General features: G+C 36.6%; 1 protein-coding gene across 2 annotated transcripts in view; it reads left to right on the top strand.

The window, feature by feature from the left end:
* Nucleotides 1-16,835, top strand: part of gng7 (guanine nucleotide binding protein (G protein), gamma 7) — a 29,215-nt gene extending 12,380 nt beyond the window's left edge. For both annotated transcript variants that reach the window (XM_058756253.1, XM_058756261.1), the window contains exons 3-4: nt 13,073-13,194; nt 13,876-16,835. In XM_058756253.1, coding sequence (XP_058612236.1) covers nt 13,114-13,194; nt 13,876-14,001 — 207 coding nt within the window. In that variant the 5' untranslated portion in view covers nt 13,073-13,113 and the 3' untranslated portion in view covers nt 14,002-16,835. The remainder of the gene's footprint in view (nt 1-13,072; nt 13,195-13,875) is intronic.
* Nucleotides 16,836-27,846: the final 11,011 nt, after the last annotated feature.

The following is a 27,846-nucleotide window of genomic DNA, read 5'->3' as shown; positions in this document are numbered from 1 at the left end:
TGTGCATGAATTAAATTAAAATAAAAAAATAAGTATTATATTTAATTAATCATTTTATTATTCAAATATTTTTATTTAAATTAAAATAATGCAAATTCTTTATGATGGCTATACACATTCAAAAAAGCTGAAATTGTATTTCTTAATTATTTCATTGCTATTTTATCTTTTAAACAAGACTATCAAATTATCAGGAACATTTTGTAGTTAATTTAGTTTGATCGATCCAAAATATAACCATGTTGGAAAAAGAACGTTTAATTTAAGACAGAAATGGTTTGTATGATTAAAAACAACTGCATTCTTGGCACCTGTCCAGGCCTTTACAGGTTGTCCTGCAATAGAGGAAGACTGTTTCTCATTTGTTTACTTTTTTTAGGTCAAGGATATATGTTGCATGCAAGAAGTGTATTGACTTTTTTTATTTTGATTTTTTTTTTACCATTTACAGGAACAGTTTTCCTGACTACCTCCATATCACTGCAACAACAACAACAAGAACACTTCGCACTAAGTCACCTGTCCCGATAGCATATCTAATTGGATCATCCTAGCAGCCTTTCCATTAGCAGCCTTTACATGTAAACAGACCTGCTAGCTCTATTGTGGTAGAGAAGTCAGTTACACTCTTTTCACTGAGGGTGGCTTGTTTGGGAAAGCAGGAGTGAGGTTTGACACCTGTGCAGCTGATATCTGCAGCAGCCCTTCTCAGCAGGAGTCCAGCGGGGACCAGGTCAGAAATCCTCTGCCATGCATGTGAACATGTGCTTTACGCAGTTTCACGACAGAGGTGTGAAACGCCCTGCCATATATCTCTCTAATGCCCTGCTGTTTTAGGTGACGGCAGACGCCGAGAGCAACCGCAGACCGACTCTAAACATTCCGTCTTGTTCTCTCTCCCTTCTTGGTCACCATTTATAAAACTGTGTGACATTAGTGAACGGTCACTTTAATAAAGCTGCCTCCACTCCTGCCATAGTAATTATCAAGATTGATCTCCATTACAAGTCATGTGCAATTGATTCCACGTGCTTCAGTTAGAAACGTCTCTCTCTTGTTCTACCTAAGGGGAGGCATTTTAATCATTGTGTGAATTATACTCGACTACATGACACATAAATTAATCAGTTACCCTTGAATGGGAACTGTGCTGTTTGTTGGTCTGTATACATATGCATGAGATGGATATTTTACAGAAACAATGAACTCAGCTAACGCAATTAAAAAAAAAAAGTCTAAGTGAAGGAACATAATTATATTAATACATTTGCATTGATATTTTGTTTGTGATTTTGCTTAACTGGAGTTGCCATAACATTTAAAAGACACCATTAAACAATTAATATTTAAATTTATGTTGATTCTACATTTAATTTTGCCATTCAATGGCATTTTTCATTTATAAAAATGTTAATGTTAGGTGCAATCTGTGCACATCAGGGTTAGTTTAGTATTATAAATTAAATATGGAATATGTTTAATTTTTTCTCTTAAAATGCAATTTTGACCCGGTGCTACAAACTACACAATTTAGTAGTTTTGCTATGTGCTATGTCATTTTTATTAGTTTTTTATATTTTTTTATTTAACTTTATTTTTATTTTAGTTTAGTCTGGTAGGTTTAGTGCTTAAATGTAAAGTTGCTACGGCAAGTTTTTCATATTTACATTATTTTCAGCTTAATTTCAATATTTTTATTTGAAATAACAAAGACAATGTTAATAGTTACAAATAAGAACACTGGTGCACATAATTAGTTCTCTTGCATTTGAAGACCCACCATTTGTTCTATTCACTTGTGGTTTGTGTGCTCTACTGGCATTGGATTGGCCTCAACTGTTTCTAAATGATTTAATCTTCATATAGCTTACATAATCATAGGTGCTTAAATCCCCAGTGCATGTTTACATTAGTAGAACACTTTCCATCAGTAACTTCATTGCAGCTTTTCATTGCTACGAGTGGGTCAAAATGCAATAAAGTTTATTTGTTTGTTCTCCCATGACCATGTTGTAGTCATCGGAGAGAGGTCTGTATTTATATTTGAAGAAGGAATGCAGAACATCAGTTGAAATGCCTGTTGAACCATGCTCATGTCTCTTGTTTGTGTATATAGAGCTTGGAGGAGATGCGTATAATGTGCGTCATGGGGTGCAGATTCAAGTAAAGCAGCGAAGCAGTCAGCGGAGGAGGGTTTCAGCAGAACTTTGTCACTTGTCAGATGTCACAGAGGTTGCACAGAGGTCATCTAGTGCGCTGTTTGGAGAGATAGACGAGCTCTGTAGCACTGCACAGCAGCACGCTGTCACTTCCTGCAGCTAAAATATCAGATTTAGAAGAAAGAGGAAGGGTTTCCCAGGAAGAATGTAGGACTCTGGCCTTTGATCACTGGCCTTTCTTGTAGCCTTAAACGGTTTGGATAGTCATTCTAAGTTGTACTAAGCCATTTGCATGTGTTCTGCAACACTTTATCTTAGGTATGCACAATATGTCTGTGCCATAATCGGTTATTGGTCATAATTATGGATTTATTTTATCAGTAGTTATTGGGCATATTTCAGTATTTTTATTTCTGTGCATGCTAATTACCCCCACTGTTGTTTTAGTTTATATATATATATATATATATATATATATATATATATATATATATATATATATATATATATATATATATATATATATATATAATTATAGTTTTCTTATTATTTTCTTGTGCAATTTTTTTCTTTTTATGTTCCTGTATATAGCATTCATTTTTATTTCTGTTTTAGTATGTTTTTTTTTCTCATTAACTTTTCTTCTAATATTTCTTTTATTTCAGCTTTATTTCAGTTACTGAAAACTATTTTAACAATAACAACACTGATTACCTTTTCTGTCATCTAACACTCACTTAAATTGAATTTTTAAAAATATATATAATTTTATGATGAAATGAATATCCATTTTCATACTTTACACAATAATGTATGATGCCTAAATTCACTTGTAGCATTTAAAACAATCTATTTGAGTTTTTAAGGTTTTGGTGTTCATTTATTTAGACACATAGTATATAATTAATATCTGCCATTTATCAGTTATTGACCATAACATGAAAATATTTATCGACTTATCAGTATCGGACAATTTTAATACTGGTGCATTGCTAATTTTTCTACTCTGTATTAATGCAAAATTGCTTTCCCATGTCATTGCAAAGGATTTTAATTTGAGAAACATATTTATGTGCACAAATAAATGATTTATGAATTAAAAACTGCTAAAAATACTAAAGTTGTCCATTTTCATGGTGACTTTAAGCTAGAAGTGGTCGGTGCTGTAGTTTTATCAGAGAGCAAAAGAGGCTCTTGCGTCACTGGCTGCCTTGACAAGGCATGTCTCGCGTCATCTCAAATATCTCCCAACCTCCACGCATGTACATTCCCACAAGGACAGAACCAACCACAGTGTCCCATCTCAGACTCTTCCAGTCCAAACGCAGTGTCTCCGTAGCTGGCACAGCTCTGAACGAGATTGTGGAAAACATGGCTAATGTTTCCACCACACGTCTTTATTCTCCACAGCTCAAAATGATCAACATGCTGCAGACTTTCCAGTGAAAACGGCTGCTCACTCCAAGGAGCAGAAAAACAGACAGAATGCTATATTAGGTAATAGACGCATCAGCTCAGAATCCCCAAGATAACTGCCACTCATACTTACTGGAAGCTGCGTCGCACCCCTTAGGAGTTCCCCATTTCCGTCTATTCAGCTTCCTTTGACCTTATATGGAAGCGGCCCGGGGGAGGAAGTTGGTTGTTGTGAAAGAGGCCTGTTAGTCACTTTCTCTGCTCTGCCCTGTATGTTTGTTTACTGCCTGATCACAATGGTTAATTGCCAAGCACCTGGCTCTGATTCTCGCCTCAAAGGCTTTGTTTGTGTCCAATGTGCACGCACATAATGCTTGAACCACGTGTTTGTGTGAGTGACCCGGTGAGTGAGAGAGTCTAGAAGCGGGAGATTTGGTTCAATCACAAAGGATCTGACTGACTTACGTTCTCCTGGAGCTCAGTGAATCGTGAAAAGGCTGTTGATTTGTGCTGTCTCGTAAATACCCAGTTCTCAGAATAGGAAGAGGGCAATACGCAGCAGTTAGGTTTTTTTTTTGTTTGATTGTTCCAGTACTGATGTTTATCAGCTCATGCACCTTCCTGAGTCACATAGAGTTTCTCGCATATTTCTAGATCTGGTTTTCTGGCAACATAAATGTTTTGTCATTGCAGAAAAACTATTTCCGTTTTCTTTCCATCCATGACTGAAGAAAAGTCACCTATGTAGTAGATCCGGAGAGGGTATGGCTCTCCCACACATGCTCTTTTGTGTTTTGACTAGATGCACTTCCTAACCTCATCCTCCTGTCACATTCATTCCAGGCTTTGTAGGGGCAAGGTTATCATTCATTTTTCCTCCTGCCTACCTTTTTAACCTCACCCCAGCCTCTTTGCAGAGTGTGCAAAACTGGTGCCTCCTCCCAAGGCAGTAGGAACACGTTTCTTTGCTTTTCTGGCATTGTCTGTCGATGGGGGTGTTGTGCATTTTTAACCTTTCCCCTATTTTCAGTATCTGTTGCTGATAGAGTCAATCTTTACTGTAAAGTGTCACAGTGGTTGTCGGTTTGCATGTCTTTGCATACAAGTTCTGTTTGCAGATTGTAAATATTATGGAAAAAAAGCACAATGCATATGTTGGTTGGTTGGTTTTTCATATATATGGTCTTGCTCTTTTAGTTCTGTTTATTTCCATTGAATTTCAGCTGATCTAAGAAAAAGTGCAGGTTTCTAATTATTGTTTACGATTTTTGTTTTCATTGGAAATGTTTAAAGTTCTGAAAAATGCATTAAATTAAATTACGATGTTATGTTAAATTAAACTTCAAGCTAAGAAGTTTCATTATCCTTTTAATATTAGATTATTATTATTATTATTATTATTATTATTAGTTTTACATTGAATGCATTAAAATACATGAAATGTATACTGTCGTTCAAAATGTTTGGGGTCAGTAAGATTATTTTTAAGAAAATTAATAGGCTCTCAGAAAGGACAGAATTAATTGATTAAGGATTATAATATTATAAGGAGTATAATATTCTAAAAGAGTTTTGCTTCAAACATTCTTCCGAAATTTCTATTCATCAAAGAATCCTGACAAAAATCACAATTCACTATCATCTTCATAATAAGAAGATTATTAAGAGCACCAAATCAGCATACTAGAATTTCTGAAGGATCATGTGACATTGAAGACTGGATTAATGGCTGCTGAAAATTCAGCTTTGCCATCACAATAAGAAATTACATTTTAAAATGCATTAAATTTAAGTTGTAATAATATTTTACAATATTGCATAATATTATTTATATTTCGTACTCTATTTTGGATCAAGTAAATGCTTACTTAGTAAGCATAAGAGACCAAACCCAAAATTTTGAATGTAACATTAAAATGTACTGTAAATGACTTTGCACATCAGTCGAATACAGATACAAATTATTTTAATGGCTTTGCAAATGCAATGTAAGCAAGCGTCATATGCAAAACACATTAAGTGGTCACATACGCACACGACATTATAGGTCAGCCTTAAAATGCAAGTCAATTGTTTTTTTGCTCTCTGTACACAAAGGAGTTCTAAAAAAAGTAGAAGATCCCTGTTTTATAGTGTGTTGCATGTTGCATTAGTATCCCATTAAGAGTATTTATGGCTTACATGTGTTGTGAAACCAGGATTTGTGGTCAAAATAGCTTCATGTAACATTCAACATAAATTGCAAAGGACAGCATTCCTCCAATTCCTCCAACTGTTAAACACATGCTTGATGAATTCCTTAGCGTAATTTTTCACTCAATGATCATTTAAAGGTATTATCATAAAGTGGCTTGACTTGAGCTATTCAGATCTTCTCAAATCCCTCTTTTGTCTGCCTTTTTGTTAAACAAGTTTTTACAGGGTGGTGTAGGTACCACGGAGTGATGCACACACCGGCAATGCCAGCTCCACCTGTCTGATCAAACATTTCGGTGGGGTGTTGGCGACGTTGTGCCGGTCCCTAACCTCAAGAGTTCGAAATCATCATCACCATCATCATAATTAAACTGTAAGCTCACCATATTGATGCTAGGGACCTTTTTGTAAAGAAAACAGTCACATAATGCTCATTTTTATCAGGTCTTTGTGTTTTTGCATGCTGCATGTGTCTGCCAGAACTCTATCTGTAATGGTTCTGCAGGGAACACGTTGTATAAGCCTGTCCAAACAATTTCCACCCACTTCAGTCATTTGTCCCTCTGTCTGCCTGGTCATGAGTCTGTCTGTCTCTGTGTTTCTCTACACATCCGTCTGTTCCCCCCACCGGTTACACCCTCACACACAGACAGAGGCACACGAACGTTCTGTGACCCCTCTGTGCACATGCATGCTGACGTGAGCAAACACTTCGTCACATGATCTCAGCTGGGAGATGAAAAATCCCATTCATTTCCTTTCGTTTTCCTGCCATGCCCCTCATTCCCCTCCCCCTTTGAGCGTGCTGCTTTTCTGGAAAGTCCTGTAAGCAGAAGAAAACATTTCTGGCATTTCGGAGGCCAGCTGATCAAGTTTGTAGGTGTTTTCAGTTTCAGATTCTTGTAAGAAGCTCTGCAGCTCTGAGCCTGTGAGGAACAGGGAAGGGTGGAGAATTTAGTCATGTTGATCAGTTGGAGTCACAGTGGGGCACCATTGCAATTCTGTGAACTTATAATGAACTCATGAATTAGAAAAATAATGAATGTTTTGCACACTCTCTGTCTGCAGTTGGATTGAAAAACAAGACAGTCATGCCTTAAACTCACGCTACTGGTTGTGCCAATGTTGCTGCTTCAAAATGGACACAATGACAAACAGAGCAGTGTTTTGATGTTGCTACTTTTTCTTAGTGGAGATGTGGAGATATACTTACTTTCAACTTTCTGGCTTTTAGGACTTGTGTTTGCATTGAGGCAAATCTGTATGCTAGCATACTCCTGAACGTTGACAGAATTTACTTTTAGCATATATTCACTTCTAAAATTCAGTCTTTTTCTGAAAACTGCCCCAAAATATTGATGTAACTGCAGCTTATTGGCTTAAAAAAAAAAAAATTTAAAATGAATGACCGGTTTTTTGCAAACTTCTCTTTCAATGGTCTTGGGGTTAGCAAGATTTTATTTTAAGAAATTAAACAAATTAATAGTGATGGTAAGGATAATGGTACAAAAGTGTTCTATTTTATATATATATATATATATATATATATATATATATATATATAATTATTTATTTTTTAATTTTCTTTTACTTTCTATTCATCAGCAAATCAGGAAAAATTGTATTACGGCTGCCACAAAAATATTAAGCTGCACAACAGCTTTCAACACGCTAATACTAAGAAATGTTGCACAATGATTTGTAAAAAAAAAATGTGACACTGAAAACTGGAAGAATGTCTTCTAAAGAAATTCTAAATTCTGTCATTACAACAATAAATCACATTTTAAAATAGAACACATTTATTTTAGACTGATTTTACTGTATTTTTGATCAAATAAATGCAGCATTGGAAGTTTTTTCAAAAACATTATACCGATCCCAAATTTTTAAACAGTGTGTGTTACATATTTTAACATCAAAATTAAAACAGCCATCAGCTTTAATTTAGAAATGACCCGTGTTTACTGCTGCTCATGAATTTGATAGCTTTTTTTGTACCAAGCTATTTTAAACATTATTTTAACAACTTAAACTAAGTACATAATAAACTAGTAGGCCTATTAGAAATAATGAAGCAGCTATTATTTTCACAAGCTTCTATAATGAGCAAGTACAAATTCCAATGACCTAAATAATCACCAGACTCAGATTTCATTGGAAGTTGCCTTATGAGAGGATCTTTCCTGGCCAGGCTCGATGGGCCGTTGATCATTTCTTGTTGACGGCCAGAACACTCTCTGTTTTCCTCTCTCACCCCCCTCTTTTCCTCCTTCGCGCTCCTTGTTTAGAACAGTCATATACGGTATTCCCGCCGAGAGCTCAAAGAGCGGGAATGTAGGAAGCATCTGGAGCCTGGTGAGATTACTGTGCAAGCCGGCACGTTGCCACCAGGTGTCCGTTAGAGGCAGGGGCTTTTTGATTTAATGCTGGCGCTTGATTGAAAAGCTGGCGGGAACTGCCGCCTCACTTTGAACTTAAGAAAAAAATAAAAAGTCTGCCTGCAAAGCCGCACATATTAGAGCAGACTGTGACCAAACAGAATGCTGCATACTTCACATTCTCACTTGACCACTGTTTACATGCTGCATCCTGAATTTATCAATGCCTTTTAGATGCTTCAGAGACATACCAAAGCAGTCAGAAGTAAAAAAAAAAAAAAAAAAAGCATGGGAAGAATGTTTGACTGTTGTATGGTTAGTTGCGTTTACTGGAAGCACACTGAGAGTTCAGTTTCTTAACACATTAGGTGTCACGAACAATGAATAACATTGTTTTTGCAGCATTTATTAAAGATAGTTATGCTAACAAATAAAGACTCAATCTATTCACTGTATATTTTGGATAGCTTTTAATTATTGGTGAATATGCAAAAGCTCAATGTGGCTTAAAATAGAGCACAGAGACTCAAGGGTGGGGTGCAGTTTTCCAGTGCCCCCTTCCTCCTCCTCTTCCTCGCTGGATCAGAGTACCACAGAGTGGAGAAAGAGACGCCTGTTTTGGAGAATCTCCTTGGCGCTGCAGACCGCACAGTTATGTGAAGGAACAGGGTGTGATTGCACGTGAACCTGGTTCCAGCTCAGAGAGAGAGAATGAGGAGTGTGTATGTGTGTGTAAGTCATAGATAACGTTAATAATCCTCACTGACACTGAAGAGAAAATAAAGATCCAGAGGGAGTTCAGCGCACTCAGTGGTGCCTTGTGACACGGTCTAAACCTGTGCACATCTGTGAGCACACAACCCCTTGTGAAAAATTATACTTTAGCATACTTTTAAAGAAGAGTATGTATTCTATAAATAATATGCTTTAAGAGAATATACTGTTTTCAGACTCCTAATTGCACGTTAATTGCAATTAAGTTAAAATATATTGAAGTTCTATTTATATTAAATGCAATGAACTTGAGTGATTTTTGACCCACTTAAGTCAGCCTTTTTTAATGTATTTTTCTTAATTGCCTTTGAAATATGATTAAAGTGTATTGCCGAATGTCCTGACAACATTTATAGTAAGCTCACATTTCTGTTGAAACTTATACTTTGTATTTAAATATATTTGAAATATAATTACATATTTGTAATGATGAAATTGCAATTAAGTATTTTTAATATATAAACTTGCAATATATTATTAATTTAAATAATTATGCATATAATTTAAATGCAATATAAAAAACACACACTGCAATTAAAATTAAAAGTTAATCAACACATCCAAATAAGTATTCGTAAATATACATAAAATGTTTCATTTGCAAACTGCACTTAATAGGTTAAGAAACACAATCATGAAAGTGAATTCTTTAATTACACTTAAAGGTGCCAAAGAATGCATTGATAAAATATTTTAAATTGTTCTCTGATATCCACATAGAAGGTATGTGGCTTAGCGCAAAAATTCTCCAGAAACGGTTTTGCATGTCCATTTGCAACCCTAGGATTTCTCCCAAGAATGAAATGGTCTGTTATTACCTTATTTGGAAGGGTCGTGAATAATAATGATGAGCTCTGCTCTGATTGGCTGTTTCACAGTGCGGCACATTTCAGTAACACAGGGAGTAAAATTTATATTTCAATACTTTCTCGTGCAGTTATATCATTGGGTAATTATACTGTAAATAGGGAGCCGCTATTAATATGCTGGGCATTGAAACTGCTTTCAAATGCACGATTGCGTTTTAGTTTCACTTTCACTTTCGAGATTAGCAATCGCACGTACTCTTTTTATACTATGGAGCGGCAGTACTTGCCACACATTTTACAAGATCAGATGCTTGTCAGTGGTGCTCAGGATCTGTAAATCATTTGCCATCATCCTCAGTCATCTCTCCTTACTCTGTTTATGTGGTAAGTGAAATCTTATGTACTGTAATGTAACAGGCCACCACTACCAAGGAGCTAACCATGTCCCTTTAGTGGCTCGCGGTATTTTATTAGAATGCATTATTTGTTTTCCGTGCCTTTCTGAATACAGACACCAACCCATCCCTGCACTTCACATCCCCTGCACAGCCTGGAACATAACATTTATTTCCATGATCTGCCATTTTCGCTGTTGTCCTCGCTTGTTTCTTCACAATACCTGCAGAACTTCTGATGATTCGGCTGTGTAGGTTCGGCTGGCATAGAACATGGGCAGGTTTATGCAAATGTTGGGGGCGTAACTATTAGCAATCCCGACTGTAACGTCACAGTCAGTATTATGTTCTGATTCGCCTATTTTTCAGTGGTCTTTTGCATTCACAAGATTTAGATAAGAAGGAGGAAACAATGGTGTTTGAGGCTCACGGTATGTCATTTCCATGTACAGAACTGTTATTATGCTGCCTTCACGTACTATCAGAAATTTCCTATTTCCCACTTATGAAGTCGTGATTACAAGTGCTTTAATGTCGGAAAGAATAAAATGTAGCATCCCATTGGTTGACAATCATATACACACTCTACCGCGCTATACATGCAGTTCGCTGACAATTCTGGAATTTTGGTCAAATACATGCTTATTTCACTGCTTATAAAACATACAATATGCTTCGCATGATCGTTCATATCTAGCCTATAAATACACTACTTTAGCGACAAGACAAAAGGATGTAGTTGTTGTGAGAACAGCATTGACAGCAGCAATGGTTGTCCCCTCCACCATGTTTAAAATTTATGACCCGTGAAGGCAGCATTATTCAACTATGCCAAGGTAAATACAGTTTTCCATTCTATGGCACCTTTAAGATGCCTTTATTTCATTAATATTGGATTCTCTGTGTACAACTTTTTAAACATACTTTAATATGCTATACTAGATTTTAATATACTAGATTTGAAGTGCAATATAAGTGCACTACAGAATTCAATTAAGAACACTTCTTTTTCACTAGGGTAGTCATGTGAAGTCAAATAGATCTTGATAATGTGATTGTACATTGGACATGCATTTATTCCTTCAAATATTTGATTGCACAGACGAGATGAAGACTGCATGGACTATGCACAAAACCTGCTGTAGCTTGATAACTACACATATAAACACACTTTCTGTAATGCACGGCCTTGTTTTAATCTGCACTGGTGCAGTATTTAAAATTTGTTGCAATGTAGGCTGATTGTTGTAGTGGTAAAAGTATAATACATCTGAGTTGATTCACCTTTTCAAGCACACTTCTAGTTGCAAATTTCAAAAATCAGTTGCAAAATTCTTGTTTAGACCCAAATACACCAGCTACACGTTTCACTTTTGTGCATGTAAAACTTACTGCTTTTCAGTAGATGAGATTAAATCATAGCAGCCTACATGGAGCCTATACTTGGTACACACTATGGCTCTGTCTACCCAAATCTTGCAGTTTTCCTGTGAGGGTTTTTTTTATTTTATTTTTTTTAAATAAGGAAGATGTGGTTGGAAAAAACTGTGCAGAGACATCGTCCTTTATGAGACCTGTATGTTTGAATGAATATGCCAATGTATTCTAGAGTGCTGCAATTATGTATGCAGGGCTGTGGTGCCCATTTCCTGGAATGCAGCACACGGAGCCGTGAAAGAGACTGTGTTTGCTGTGAGAAGACAAAGCCCAGGCACTAAGCAACATTTGTTTAGAACTACGGCCCCTTCTAGGAACGTCCTGGAATGCCAGGGGTGCAGCGCTGGTTTGAGAGGGCGCGCGTGCGGAGCAAAGGGAGGGGGGCGTACAAGGAGTGTGCTTGTCACCAGAAAGAACCAAACCTTTCACTGCCTCTAGTGTTTCCTGTGTTTCTGCGGTTACTTTGATAGTCACCTCTCTGTGGGTGTGCTGATATTAAAATTTACTTGGTGTTGCTAAGTGGTTCTTTAAATGACCTTTTGGAGGATGCAGCTGTATGAAAGACTTGAGCAAATATCCTGACATGAGCATGGTCAAAACGGTTTATGCTATGAAGCTATTAAAGTAAAGGAATCACCTTCATGTTGTTCCAAACCAGCATGACTTTCATTTTTCTGTTCAACACAAAAGATTATATTTTTAAAAATGTCCTTACAGTGAAAGTTAATGGGATCCAGTGTTTTGGACCCCAATGTTGAAAAACATTCTTCAAAATCACAATGGAAATGATCTCAGTGTTATTGTTACCCCTTTTTATTTTATGGGTGTGTGCCTGTCTGTCCCCACACATTTTGTTTGTAAGAACACTTGGTCCTAAAACAAGGAGGGAGAAGATAAGCCACTGTGTTTAGCCTCAGAGGACAGACGCACCTGTTTTCAGTTGTACCGTTAGTCTGATTGATGGGCCCCCTGAACTGGGTGGTCTGGACTGATGTTGCTGGGTAGTTGTGTGGTCAAAGCTGTCAGGCAGATATCTTGATTTACATGTATATTATTTATATAACTGAACTATTCTGGAGGCCTGACTTTCTCAAGTTATCAGACATGACTGTAATTTAAAGGGATCTTTCACTCAAAAATAAAAATTTAGTTGCCAGTCAGTCAGTCAACCTGTATGATTGACTGACTTCTGCTCAACACAAAATAATGTTTCAACTGTTTTTGTCCATATATTGAAAGTTACAATTTCTCGTACCAGAAAATTGGCAGAACTGATTTATCAGCATTTTTGAAAAGGTCTTGTTCATACATGATCTCTATATGGTAGTATAGTAAAGACAGTATGTGTGAAAGCGGCTAATGTCCTCTAAAAGTGTGTAGTGAGTCTGAAAGCACCTCAAGAAGTATTTTATCTCATTTATCACATACTTTGTCTATACGTGATACTGTATATGCTTTAAATTCTGCTTGTGTTTTAATCTTGCCGCATTTTTGTTTTATTGTAGAATTTTCTTCTTTTACTTGGCACGATAACCGATGGCAGAGAATGTCGACGACTAACAACATAGCCCAAGCCAGGAAGTTGGTGGAGCAGCTGAGGATCGAGGCAGGCTTCGAGCGTATTAAGGTACACAAGAATTCATTATTCTGTGTAACATGCTCTCTATCAAGCAATGGCTTTTTTCCCTTTTAAATAAGATGAAGGCGTGGTGGTTGTATGAGAAAAAAAATGTGAAAAAAAAAAAAAAAAAAAAGGCAGCTGTGTTTGTCAGAACATCAGAACACTATGACGGTATAACAAGGTGCCTGTTTGTTTTACACCTTACATCCGTATAGTTCTTTAAGTGATATAATGTTGCTATGAGTATAAACTTGAACTACTAAAATCTACCTTTTACCTTAAAATGAACCACCATAATAATAAAAGTGGCACAATAGAAAGCCATTTGATGAATCAGAGTTCATCTTAAGTGCCCTGTCAATAAATCATGACTAATATTCATAGACGATTCACAGGGTCATACACGATTCATCAGGGTAACACACGTCACCAAAATCATGCAATAAACATTAACTAAATAAGAGAAAATGTAACAAAAAAAACCACTCTAATGTACATTACTTACACACATTGTATAAAATATGAATACAATTTCACTATAAGTATTATTGTGATACTGTCAAATTTTTATTTTATTTTAAGTGTTTTGCAGTACAGTTACATATAATGAAATGTTAAACCATTTACAATTTTTCATTGTGTATGGTAACCAATTAACCATTTCTCTCTCTATTTTTTTCCTCCCAGGTGTCTAAGGCTGCTGCAGACCTCATGAGTTACTGTGAGCAGCATGCCCGCAGTGACCCTCTGCTGGTGGGGGTTCCCACCTCAGAGAATCCTTTCAAAGACAAGAAGCCTTGCATCATTCTATAGCTACTCTGTCTAGGCCAGCTCTCCCAGTCCCACTTTAACCGCTGCCCATCCCCAGTCAATGGGCAATTCAGTCCAACACTTCTTTTTACCTGGGATCTTTTTCTTTTTCCAGAAAATAAATGCCACCCTCTTTCGGTAAAAACAAAAAGGGGCAATATCTGAATACCTAGCGTCATGTAGCCCGGCGTTGAGTGAATCTATATGAATGAATCTGCACAGCACGGCTGTCTAAATTCATGCATATAGATGTACTTAACAGGAGGTGGCAGATTTCGAATTTCAGCAAACTATTTCAAAAGATTACACAGACTGAGAGATACTCCAGCATGTTTTTCAGTGCAGCGGCTGACCTTGTTACCATAGGTGATGTTGGAGAGTAGAGGAAGACAGTCACGATTATGCCGACTGACTAGCTGGCTAGCCCAGTCACACTGTGGTAAACGCTTGTTCAGTATTAACTCTGCATTGTCACGTCGAATCTGCAAGCTAAAGGTTCATTTTAGATTTGTATGGCCAAAATTGAATCCAGGTATGCTTACCTTTATCAAAACAGCACATTTCATGTTTTACAAAGGGATTCAAGACATTAACCAGAGTTGCCAATATTTTTACTTTTTTTCTCTCTCTCTTCTCAGTCGTTTGTGAGCTGTAGTTTTTCTTTTCATCGATTAAAAAAAAACAAAAAACTCATTAGGCTTAATGCTGTGTTTTTTTTCTAGTGTTTATACTATATTTCAGAATCCTCAAACACTTAAGTTATAAAGGAATAATTTTATATAATGCAGAAAATATATTTACCTAATAATATCCTTCCCAGTCCCCTCCTAAAGTGTAGTTCGGTATTAAAAAAAATTGAGCCCTGTTATTTGAGATATTAATTTGAAAAAAAAACAAAAAACAAATATCAAATATATTAAATCATAATGAATATTTATGATCCTAATAGCAGAGGCTCGGACACGCCCCATAAAATTGAGTTATTTTGAAGTCGGAGCCCCTGCGAAGGCCAATTTTATTTTTATTTTCTGAAACCAAACTTGATTGTAAAATCCATACAGAAGGAAAAAAAATGTATAAACTTTCTTTTGGATATGTTACTTTGGAGGTGTTAACTTTGAGATTAGCTGTTTGGATTTGTTTGTTCCAATTTCTTCTTTCTATGGAAACATGGAATCTGGTCATTGAGTATAATACTGTACAGTGTTTGATAACTAAAGCGCATTCATTTTTTTTGTGGATGTTTTATCTTTTTGTAATCTTTGTGTAATATTTCCGTTTCTTCCATCATTCATATTTAACCATTCAGTTTGTCCTCTTTAAGGCGAGGCAAGAGATGCGAGCGAAGGAATTGATGGACAGCTCCAGTGCCTGTACATGTGATAGTAAATAGGTTACCTGCTCCCTGCGAGGGAATGTGGAATGGATTGTTGACACAATGCCCACACAAGGTGCTTAAGGCGTTGTTCGAGGCACGAGGTGGTCTGTGTTGTCAAGTCTATCTAAAGGGCAGGATGTGCAGTGTTATGCAACAGGCCATCAGGTTTGGCTCAGCCTGAGCAGTCACATGCAAAAGATGAGGGGCAAGGTCAAGCCACAACTCTGAATGTCCAATGTGCACCCAGCACATGATGCACAATGTTTTGGAGTGACGGTTTTGTCTCCAAACAGTCCCTCACAGTATTCAGCGACGTGCTAAAAACAGAATTTCCCCATTGTCCCGCTTCAAATGCTGGAAAATAACAACGTAGTGCAGGAAATAGGGGCTCGTAGTGGGACAGAGGGGGCCTGTGCTCCTCTTGGCCCACGGGATGCTGTCATCAGCTCCTGTATTAAGAATGACTAAGGCGTGTGGGGGTCACGAGTGCTCTGACTCATCCAGCGATGGACAAAATCACGCTGCTGCCCATCAGTGGACAAAGCGACTCCAGCGACATCACTTCCTGTTAAGCCTAAGCAGTGTAGTGGCTTATGCATTTCAGAATAACTGGAGAAAGACAGACACTTCAGGAAAAAAAAAAACGTATACTATAAAAATGAAGGATTATATTTGAATCCATTTAAGTGTTACGTTAGAAACTCTCACTTAGTAGTCCACATTAGGATGAAGCCTTTCTGGACACGTGCGAAGTGCTCAAATGCGCCAAGCTAGTGCCAAAATAAAGCTAGCGCTACAAACGTTTTTTGACCAGCCACCAAACAAACTTGCTGTACCACGTTTGAGCAAACACTGTGAAAGTCAGCTAAGCTAAGTTAGCTTATTAGCTGGAGTTCTCCACTCTTTTGACTCACGGTGTTGGGATACACTGTGCTCCAAAGTATAGCGTTTACCCGAAGTATGCTAAAATCTCCCCTGCGCTTGGGTTTAATAAGACTTCGCAATCATTTCGCGGCTTTTTACGTTGTGGGACCTGTTGTCAGGACGAGGGAGCGTGTCCGTTTCTAATTCGCGCAGCGAGAACATTTAAGGTGCTGAGGAGGCCGTGATACCTTAACCTCAATTCCTCGTTCCCAAACGTTCAACTTCAAACACCACCGAGCTCTTTCATGACCTTGAAAGGTGAGATTTAGGCTTTGTGTGGGTAATATCTGTAGCCCTTAGCCAGTAGATTTCAATCTCAGCCTGTCCCATTACTTTGTGTTTTTTCCTGTGTATGCATATGTATCTTTCTGCCTTGATTATGAAGAAATATATCTATTTTTTGTAATTGTTCTTCTCGGATGTGCCATAAATCATGTTTTCTTGCACACTGTTAATATTTTGTGGATATTGCTGTTTAAAAATGATGATATCGGAAAAAGTAGATGAAATAAAATAAAGACAAAATGTTACTCTGCATTGATGCCGATCTGTTTATTATACGTGTTTGACTGAGTTGTTGTAAGCAAGTGGAAATGTCAGACGAACATCTGACCCTTTTATTTTATTTTATTTTTATTTTTTAATTTTTTTAAATTTATTTGCAGATTCAGGGCGTTTTGAAGCCCCTTGTGCATAACTGTTGAAGCGTGTAAACTCTACATGACCAAATCAAAAATAAACATTTGCAAAATTAATGATTGTTTTTAAATAGGTTTTACACACACAAAAACAAATCAATAAAATATCAGTAATAAAGTCAAATACAAATAAAAATATTAGGTGTGTGTATATATACAGGTGCATCTCAATAAATTAGAATGTCGTGGAAAAGTTCATTTATTTCAGTAATTCAACTCAAATTGTGAAACTCATGTATTAAATAAATTCAATGCACACAGAAGTAGTTTAAGTCTTTGGTTCTTTTAATTGTGATGATTTTGGCTCCCATTTAACAAAAACCCACCAATTCACTATCTCAACAAATTAGAATATGGTGACATGCCAATCAGCTAATCAACTCAAAACACCTGCAAAGGTTTCCTGATCCTTCAAAATGGTCTCTCAGTTTGGTTCACTAGTCTACACAATCATGGGGAAGACTGCTGATCTGACAGTTGTCCAGAAGACAATCATTGACACACAAACATTCATTGCCAAAGAAGCTGGCTGTTCACAGAGTGCTGTATCCAAGCATGTTAACAGAAAGTTGAGTGGAAGGAAAAAGTGTGGAAGAAAAAGATGCACAACCAACCGAGAGAACCGCAGCCTTATGAGGATTGTCAAGCAAAATCGATTCAAGAATTTGGGTGAACTTCACAAGGAATGGACTGAGGCTGGGGTCAAGGCATCAAGAGCCACCACACACAGACGTGTCAGACGTGGCTACAGTTGACGTATTCCTCTTGTTAAGCCACTCCTGAACCACAGACAACGTCAGAGGCGTCTTACCTGGGCTAAGGAGAAGAAGAACTGGACCGTTGCCCAGTGGTCCAAAGTCCTCTTTTCAGATGAGAGCAAGTTTTGTATTTCATTCGGAAACCAAGGTCCTAGAGTCTGGAGAAAGGGTGGAGAAGCTCATAGCCCAAGTTGCTTGAAGTCCAGTGTTAAGTTTCCACAGTCTGTGATGATTTGGGGTGCAATGTCATCTGCTGGTGTTGGTCCATTGTGTTTTTTGAAAACCAGTCGCTAAACCCGTTTACCAAGAAATTTTGGAGCACTTCATGCTTCCTTCTGCTGACCAGCTTTTTAAAGATGCTGATTTCATTTTCCAGCAGGATTTGGCACATGCCCACACTGCCAAAAGCACCAAAAGTTGGTTAAATGACCATGGTGTTGGTGTGCTTGACTGGCCAGCAAACCCCATAGATGTCAAGAGGAAAATGAGAAACAAGACCAAAAAATGCAGATGAGCTGAAGGCCACTGTCAAAGAAACCTGGGCTTCCATACCACCTCAGCAGTGCCACAAACTGATCACGTTCATGCCACGCCGAACTGAGGCAGTAATTAAAGCAAAAGGAGCCCCTACCAATTATTGAGTACATATACAGTAAATGAACATACTTTCCAGAAGACCAACAATTCACTAAAAATGTTTTTTTTTTATTGGTCTCATGAAGTATTCTAATTTGTTGAGATGTTTCATCACAATTAAAAGAACCAAAGACTTAAACTACTTCAGTCTATGTGCATTGAATTAATTTAATACACGAGTTTCACAATTTGAGTTAATAAAATTTTCCACGACATCCTAATTTATTGAGATGCACCTGTATATTTGCACTTATGATATTATTGATCTGTTTTTCTGCACAATAATGGTTTAATTATTAGACTACTGCAATATGAACGTATTATTTACAAATATTTGAATAATATGAATCAATTTAGTGCTGTCAAACGATTAATCACATCCAAAATAAAAGTTTTTGTTTGCATAATATGTGTGTTCTGTGTATATTTATTCTGTATAAATACACACACATACAGTATATATTTTGGAAATATTGACATATATTTACATGTCTATATTTATGTTCATATAATTTATATTATAAATAAATATATTTAATATATAAACATAACCTATTTTTCTGAAATATATACAGAAATATATACAGAACACATACATATATTATGATCACGATTAATCGTTTGACAGCACTAATTATAATAATTTAGTTCAAATATAATGTCAACTATTTCTGTATCAATGTAAGCTTGAATATATAATATATGATGATGCTTTTTGTTGATACTTGGTTTAAATGGCAATGTTGTGAACTGATATGGAAGTATCTGTGAAAAATATTGGTCAAACCGATTATTGGTTTATATTTTATCTTAACAACAAAAACCCTGCACACTTCAGCTTTAAGTGCACATGTTTTGCAATGCTTTTTAATGTTAAGCTATGCTATGCACCTTTTGGAATAGATCTTACATAATACTGGCTTGCACAAATATTCCTGATGACAGCCATCTATACAAGAAGTCTGCAGATCTCTGTTTTTGTGCACTAGATTTTGTAGGTCATATTTACACCACTGCACATATATCTTTTTTAAAACGGGCACGAAAGAGAATAAACAGTGCAAAAGTGAAATTGGAACAGTCTTGAGTGTTTAAAAAAAGCCAGAGTGACTCAGCCAACCAGCAGCCAGTAGATGGTAAACAACCTGGAGCAGCATGTGAGTAAGTGTGACGGTGTTCTCGTAGTATTCTGCCCTGACATGTGAGTACGGAGGGAGTGGAGTCCGAGCATGTGTCAAATACACATTAAAGGAAAGTGCTGGGTAGGGCCAAAACACCTCCCAGCTCAGCTGCTCTTTTCAGGGGAGGACAACAGAGCTCAGGGTGGTACATGAAACTGGGGATGTTACATAATTGAAGTGCGTGTGTGCAGACATTGACAACCACAGGACACAGAGAGGGAGAAAGAAAAAGTGTGCTTGAGGTCAACTATGGAAACATGGTTCTTTGTTTTGTTCGGCATGCATTTACTCTTGTAAAAGGTGACTAAACATCCATGCAAAAATAGCTGATCTTTATGAAGAGAAAACAGCAGGGTGGGGCTGAAAACTACAAGGGGGATTATGAGGGACAGACAGTGTTTTTGTGGTGGAAAAATGACAGTGACCGCCATCAGCTGTTGTTGTTTTGCATGCTGCAAAGGTGTTGGTTTTGCTAGGATGGAGTCTGTATCATTAACACGCAGTTGCAAAGCAATACTTAACATCTTAAGAGCTTAAGACTGTGAGCATGTGCAAGTGCATGCATGCTTGCCTTTGTTTACTATGGCTAGTGCACTGCAGATGCTGGAAAAATTGGCTAAGCGGCCAAAACAGAGCAAAACAAAGTTGCAGCCAAGCAGAGAATTGTGTAACTTTTTTTGACATTTTATCATTTTTAGAACAGGTTTTGGAAAGTATCATGTCACGATTCAATGTCAACAACAAAAGTATAAGAATCTTTAGAAATATTTTAGCAGTGTTGAGAGAAATGTTTGATTATGTACAGTCTAATTGCATATTCATATTGAGGTACAATGCTAAAGATGTATGATATAACCGTACTGTGTCCATATTGCTGATCAGCCCGTATTATTGTATTTTATGTAAAATATATATTTTTAATAATATTACATTTAATTCAATAAGATTTTTAAATGTTTTTGAAAGACGTTTCTTTCACCATGTATTTATTCATTTATTGAAAATAATATTGTGAAACATGACAATGTAAAATAATTATTTTCTATTTTAATACATTTTATGTTAAAACTTTATGAATATTTATTTACATATTAAGTTCGGTAACACTTTACTTAAAGCCTTTATGTATAATACATTATAAAGGGATATTAAAGGGTATATAATTATTCATAATGTGCATTGTACATTACATCTTGTTGTAAATAATTATAACCAAATTTAAAATGCATAGTGTAACAATGAATTGATAAGTGTCATAATGTATAAACTGTGGTTACAATTATTCATGAGATTGTACGATGCATTATAAGGTGGGTTACAAGGCATAATCAATGCATTAAAACTACTTTTATAATGCATTATACATAAAGGCTTTAGTGTTACCAAAAGTTATTTTTATTTGAAATAGAAACTATATAAAAGTTTTTTACTGTTGCTGTTGATCAATTTAACGTGTTCTTGCTGAATAAAAGCAATCAAAAAAGTTGTACTGACCCCAAATTAATTTAGTTTCATTTTTTATTTAATATACTTTATATTGGATGTATTAGTTGTATTACATAACACGGTTATGTAAATTTGATCAAATCTCAACATGAATATATTTTTCATAATATATTTTTCATATTGTACATTATAATCTTGTAATGCCTAAATTAATTTATAGAATGAATTACAATTTATTTACATACAGGTGCATCTCAATAAATTAGAATGTCGTGGAAAAAGTCATTTATTTCAGTAATTCAACTCAAATTGTGAAACTCGTGTATTAAATAAATTCAATGCACACAGACTGAAGTAGTTTAAGTCTTTGGTTCTTTTAATTGTAATAATTTTGCCTCACATTTAACAAAAACCCACCAATTCACTATCTCAACAAATTAGAATACTTCATAAGACCAAAAAAAACAAAACAAATTTTTAGTTAATTGTTGGTCTTCTGGAAAGTATGTTCATTTACTGTATATGTACTCAATACTTAGTAGGGGCTCCTTTTACTTTAATTACTGGACGTGATCAGTTTGTGGCACTGCTGAGGTGGTATGGAAGCCCAGGTTTCTTTGACAGTGGCCTTCAGCTCATCTGCATATTTTGGTCTCTTGTTTCTCATTTTCCTCTTGACAATACCCCATAGTTCAGGTCTGTTGAGTTTGCTGGCCAGTCAAGCACACCAACACCATGGTCATTGAACCAACTTTTGGTGCTTTTGGCAGTGTGGGCAGGTGCCAAATCCTGCTGGAAAATGAAATCAGCATCTTTAAAAAGCTGGTCAGCAGAAGGAATCATGAAGTGCTCCAAAATTTCTTGGTAAACGGGTGCAGTGACTTTGGTTTTCAAAAAACACAATGGACCAACACCAGCAGATGACATTGCACCCCAAATCATCACAGACTGTGGAAACTTAACACTGGACTTCAAGCAACTTGGGCTATGAGCTTATCCACCCTTGGTTTCCAAATGAAATACAAAACTTGCTCTCATCTGAAAAGAAGACTTTGGACCACTGGGCAACAGTCCAGTTCTTCTTCTCCTTAGCCCAGGTAAGATGCCTCTGACGTTGTCTGTGGTTCAAGAGTGGCTTAACAAGAGGAATACGACAAATGTACCCAAATTCCTCGACACGTCTGTGTGTGGTGGCTCTTGATGCCTTGACCCCAGCCTCAGTCCTTTCCTTGTGAAGTTCACCCAAATTCTTGAATCGATTTTGCTTGACAATCCTCATAAGGCTGCGGTTCTCTCAGTTGGTTGTGCATCTTTTTGTTCCACACTTTTTCCTTCCACTCAACTTTCTGTTAACATGCTTGGATACAGCACTCTGTGAACAGCCAGCTTCTTTGGCAATGAATGTTTGTGGCTCCTTGTGAAGGGTGTCAATGATCGTCTTCTGGACAACTGTCAGATCAGCAGTCTTCCCCATGATTGTGTAGACTAGTGAACCAAACTGAGAGACCATTTTGAAGGCTCAGGAAACCTTTGCAGGTGTTTTGAGTTGATTAGCTGATTGGCATGTCACCATATTCTAATTTGTTGAGATAGTGAATTGGTGAGTTTTTGTTAAATGTGAGCCAAAATCATCACAATTAAAAGAACCAAAGACTTAAACTACTTCAGTCTGTGTGCATTGAATTTATTTAATACACGAGTTTCACAATTTGAGTTGAATTACTGAAATAAACAAACTTTTCCACAACATTCTAATTTATTGAGATACATACAGTGGTGTGAAAAAGTGTTGGCCCCCTTCCTGATTTTTAAATTTTTTGCATGTTTGTCACACTTTAATGTTTCAGATTATCAAACAAATTTAAATATTAATCAAAGATAACACAAGTAAACACAACATGCAGTTTTTAAATGAAGTTTTTTATTATGAAGGGAAAACAAAATCCAAACCCACATGGCCCTGTGTGAAAAAGTTCTTGCCCCCTCCTATTAAATCATGAAAGAACTGTGATTAACCACATTATTTTAGAAAGCTGAGTTAAATTTCACTAGCCAAACCCAGGCCTGATTACTGCCAGACCTGTTGAATCAAGAAATCACTTAAATAGAACCTGTCTGACAAAGTGAAGCATGTTTAAAGAGCAACACATCATTCCGCGATCTTAAGAAATTCATAAACAGATGAGAAATAAAATAGTTTACATGTATCAGTCTGGAAAGGGTTATGAAGCCATTTCTAAGGCTTTGGGACTCCAGCAAACCATGGTCAGAGCCATTATCCACAAATGTAGAAAACTTGGAAAAGTGGTGAACCTTCCCAGGAGTAGTCGGCCTACCAAAATTACTCCAAGAGCACAAAGACAACTCATCTAGGAGGTCATAAAAGAACCCAGAACAACATCTAAAGAACTGCAGGCATCACTTGCCTCAATTAAGGTCAGTGTTCATGATTCAACAATAAGAAAGAGACTGGACTAAAACAGCATCCATGGGAGAGTTCCAAGGCAAAAGCCATTGCTGACCAAAAAGAACACAAAGGCTTGTCTCACATTTGCCAAAAATATCTTGATTATCCCCAAGACTTTTGGGCAAATATTCTGTGGACTGATGCGACAAAAGTTGAACTTTTTGGAAGGTGTGTGTCCCGTTACATCTGGCGTAAACTGGATGACTTGCCATAATTGATGGAACCATGAATTCTGCACTCTATCAGAAAATCCTGAAGGAGAATGTCCGGCCATCTGTTCGTGACCTCAAGCGCACTTGGGTTCTGCAGCAGGACAATGATTCCAAACACAGCAGCAAGTCCACCTCTGAATGTCTAAAGAAAAACAAAATTAAGGTTTTGGAGTGGCAAAATCAAAGTCTGGACTTAAATCCAATTGAAATGCTGTGGCATGACCTTAAACAGTTCATTCATGCTCGAAAACCCTCCAATGCGGCTGAATTAAAACAATTCTGCAAAGAAGAGTGGGCCAAAATTCCTCCACAGCGATGTGAAAGACTCGTTGCCTGTTATCGCAAACGCTTGATTGCAGTTGTTGCTGCAAAGGGTGGCACAACCAGTTATTAGGTTTAGGGGGCAAGCACTTTTTCACACAGGGCCATGTGGGTTTGGATTTTGTTTTTCCTTCATAATAAAAAACTTCATTTAAAAACTGCATGTTGTGTTTACTTGTGTTATCTTTGATTAATATTTAAATTAGTTTGATGATCTGAAACATTAAAGTGTGACAAACATGCAAAATAATAAAAAATCAGGAAGGGGGCCAACACTTTTTCACACCACTGTATTTATTTATTTTTGTTGACAAAATAATTCATGCATGTTTATAATGTCATCTATTGATCTATTATCATCCATTAATATTAAAACAGTTCTAAGCTTACTGATATCGGCCATACATTTAATATTGTCAAATTCCTATCCAATGCAAATATACACTTTACAGAAGGGATTGTGCACTGGGCAACAACAATAGCAGCCTCAGTAGTGCACAGACGGCCTGTGTCTCACTGCAGACGTTCAGTAATGTTGCCTGGCAACATCCCTTGAAAGGTTGCCATGTGTATGGACAGTATAAAGACTGATGATGATTCATACTTTCATTGCAACTAGCAGAACGTACAGTATGTGTTAGTGTTTCCTCATGATATGCGGATAAGCGAACAATTGTACAGCATGACTAAATCATTCGGTCAGCATTCTGCATGATTTTATCGGTAGTGGTATTTTTAATGGTTTTACGTCAGCCTACACACAATAAACTACTATAACACTATCAGGTGATCAAAGCAGACATTCCTCGAGCCTGTCGTCTGCCCTGCACAAACCTGATTTTGGAGGGGCAGATGAGAGGGGATGAGGGGGAGACAGAAAGAGAAATACTGTTGCTTTCTGTCATGCCACATTCCACCTCCACCTACAGTTTCCTATGGAAGATGTGTTATGAATATTTTACATTGTGCGTTCTGACACTCCCCGTAAAATCCATTTAGTCTCGTGACAAAAATGTACTTCTGGCACCTGTCGCCGTCCTGCCCTGGCTCCTCAGGATAGACTACTATCCTCGGCAGCCTTAACTAGTCATGCATTACTAAAGTCATTAGTAAAGGATGGGCATGGGTAGATGCTGGAAACAAAAGCTCTGGAATTTAGATTCGCTTGCTGTTTCTCCTCAAGTTCAGCAAGTTTTTATCACCTTTTTTTTTAAAAAATAGGCCTTAAAAAAATCCTACATTACAAACTAATTTTCTCCTCTTCACAGTCCTGTTCTCTTAACTTTGGAAAAAATAACATGTTCACCTTACCTTGACTATAAAACATGCCACTTCTGTAATGCTAATTCTGCACTTCTGTGCAGAAAATGTCAATGTAAAATTAAATTAAGCACTGCATGACTTCCTTTTCTTTGTGCAAAACAAAAGCAGATATTTTGATAAATATTTAGGTTATTTATTTATTTTTCAGAATGTCTGCTTTTGTGTTCTGCAGGAAGAAGTAAGTCAATGAGTAAATGAGTACATTTTTGTATTGGGGGCAAACCTGCCCTTTAAACAATGTGTCAGTGTTGTCAATATGAAAGCAGAAAGATTTAATGCAGTGCAGTTAAAGGTGTGCTCATTTAATTTGTATAATGACAATAATAGTATTATTTCTGACAGTAGTATTTTTGACATTAATTATGTTCTAGAAGAGTAATGTAAAAATGCCTAAAATTATGTTTTATTTTACATAAAGTGGGTTGCCCAGTAGGAGCTGAGCCAACATATTCAATCTCACGACCATATTGCATTGTACCACTGTATTGGCCAACAAAACACACAAACAAACAAAAAAATCTGAGTGTGTCATAGAGTTCTGCAGTGATGATGTATTTTTGAAGGCTAAAGCCCAGAAAAGAGTTAGCATTTTAGCACTTTCTAGTTCCATCATCCTGAAGTCAATGGATTTTTTGGAATAGGTTTTGTTAAATGCCTGAAACTAACTTTCATGATATTTTAAATAAAGACTGAAAGAGCTGTCCAAAGTCATGTGACCATAGTGTAGTAAGACAATGGAAAAATCCTACTGGACTATTGTCAAGGGAACAGGGTAATGCTAACTTTCATATTGGCCTACAAAATACGTTATCACTGCAGCTCTATTAAGTCTCCTGCTTCTCATTGTTTTTGTTTTTTTTGACAAAGACATTTCAAAAGAAATCTCTCAAGTAGGCTATATTTGTCTATTTTTATTCCTTCTCAGGCATTTTAGGGTAATCATCTGACAAAACGATGTTTAATGACAGTGGCGAGTGCTATTTAACAGCTTTAAAGCAGCTATAAAATCTTCCTCTGGGAAGCCTTAGAGGTGCCATTATGATAATCAAATCAAATATTAAAATGTTAGGCTGCATAATTCCAGTATTATCAGCAGACTTCGCTAACCATCAGTAGCTGCACATGGAAGGTTACATAAACGATCCATAAATCTTCTCATTGCAGATTAGGTGGGCTTCAGATAATAAGGACTCGTCCCCTGCTGACACTGACTTTCATTAGTGCCTTCTTCCTGCTCAATAACCAACAGTCTTCTACACTGGATTCCATCTGCCAGCAAAGGGCACTTTCATAATCTCTGCAATAATTAAATATGCTTTAAAAGGAAATATATTCTCTCTAATACGTATGGTCTAAAACAAACTACCTTAGATGGCAGTTCTTCTGAAGCTGATGTCAGATTTACAGCACGTTTTAAAACGACTGAGAGATAAAGTATGTCCATCATCCTGAGCGAAGTCAATTATTTACATAGACAATGAAATACCAGGAAGTTTCTGTTATGAATGATACCCATATATGGGTAACAGTTAACAATTATGCGCCAGTAAGACATGTAACGGCATGTATCTAGAAACTGAGTTTGTCAACCACATCAATGGCATGTATAAAGAATTATAAGAATGTATAAGCTGAAATACCTGAAAATGTCTTAACGTGATATTTCATGCATTCAAATGGTTTTACATCTATTTTGTTATGGATTACTGATATACGATGGTACAAACTGTCCGTACAGCAAGACATCCAAACATTTTTTTTTTTCCATCATTTACTCACCTTTATGTCATTCCAAACCTTCTCTGTAGAACACAAAATAAGATATTTTGAAAAATGCTTCTTGAGGAAAACTGTTTTTGTCCATATAATGAAAGGTAATGGTGTTCAAAACAACACTGGATCTGACTGTCTGGACAAAAACAAAAAACAAACAACAACAACAACAACAACAAAAAAACACCCTGAGGCATTTTTCAATACATCTTGTTTTGTGTGTGTTCCACAGAAGAAATTAAGAAATAAAGTAACACTTTAGTTTAGGGACCAGATCTCACTATTAGCTAGTTGCTTTTTAGCATACATGCATATTACTGGCATATTAGCTGTTTTTAGTAAGCCTACTTAGAATTCTGCATTACCATATTCTACATCCCTAATCCTACCCAATACCTAAACTTAATAATTACTAATAAAAACTCAATGGCCTTACTATTAATTTACAGTAATTAGGAGTTTATTGAGGCAAAAGTCGTAGCTAATAGCTAGTTAATAGTGAGAACAGGCCCATACAGGTTTGGATGACATGAAGGTAAATGATTTTTCGAGCTTTTACACTGAACTTTAGAAACCTTAGGGTCAAATGTGTGGTTTATGCAGGTGGATGTATGATTTGTTTGCAGTATGAGGGTGTGCGTGTGTATGGTCACTTTGCATGTATTAAGCCACTTCAAGTTCAGAACAAGTCAACAAGTGAAACAAGTCATTCTAAATGCAATCATTTACTG

Source organism: Onychostoma macrolepis, chromosome 02, assembly GCF_012432095.1.
Source record: "Onychostoma macrolepis isolate SWU-2019 chromosome 02, ASM1243209v1, whole genome shotgun sequence".
Classification (NCBI taxonomy): domain Eukaryota; kingdom Metazoa; phylum Chordata; class Actinopteri; order Cypriniformes; family Cyprinidae; genus Onychostoma; species Onychostoma macrolepis.
This window is presented reverse-complemented; position numbering and strand designations above follow the sequence as displayed.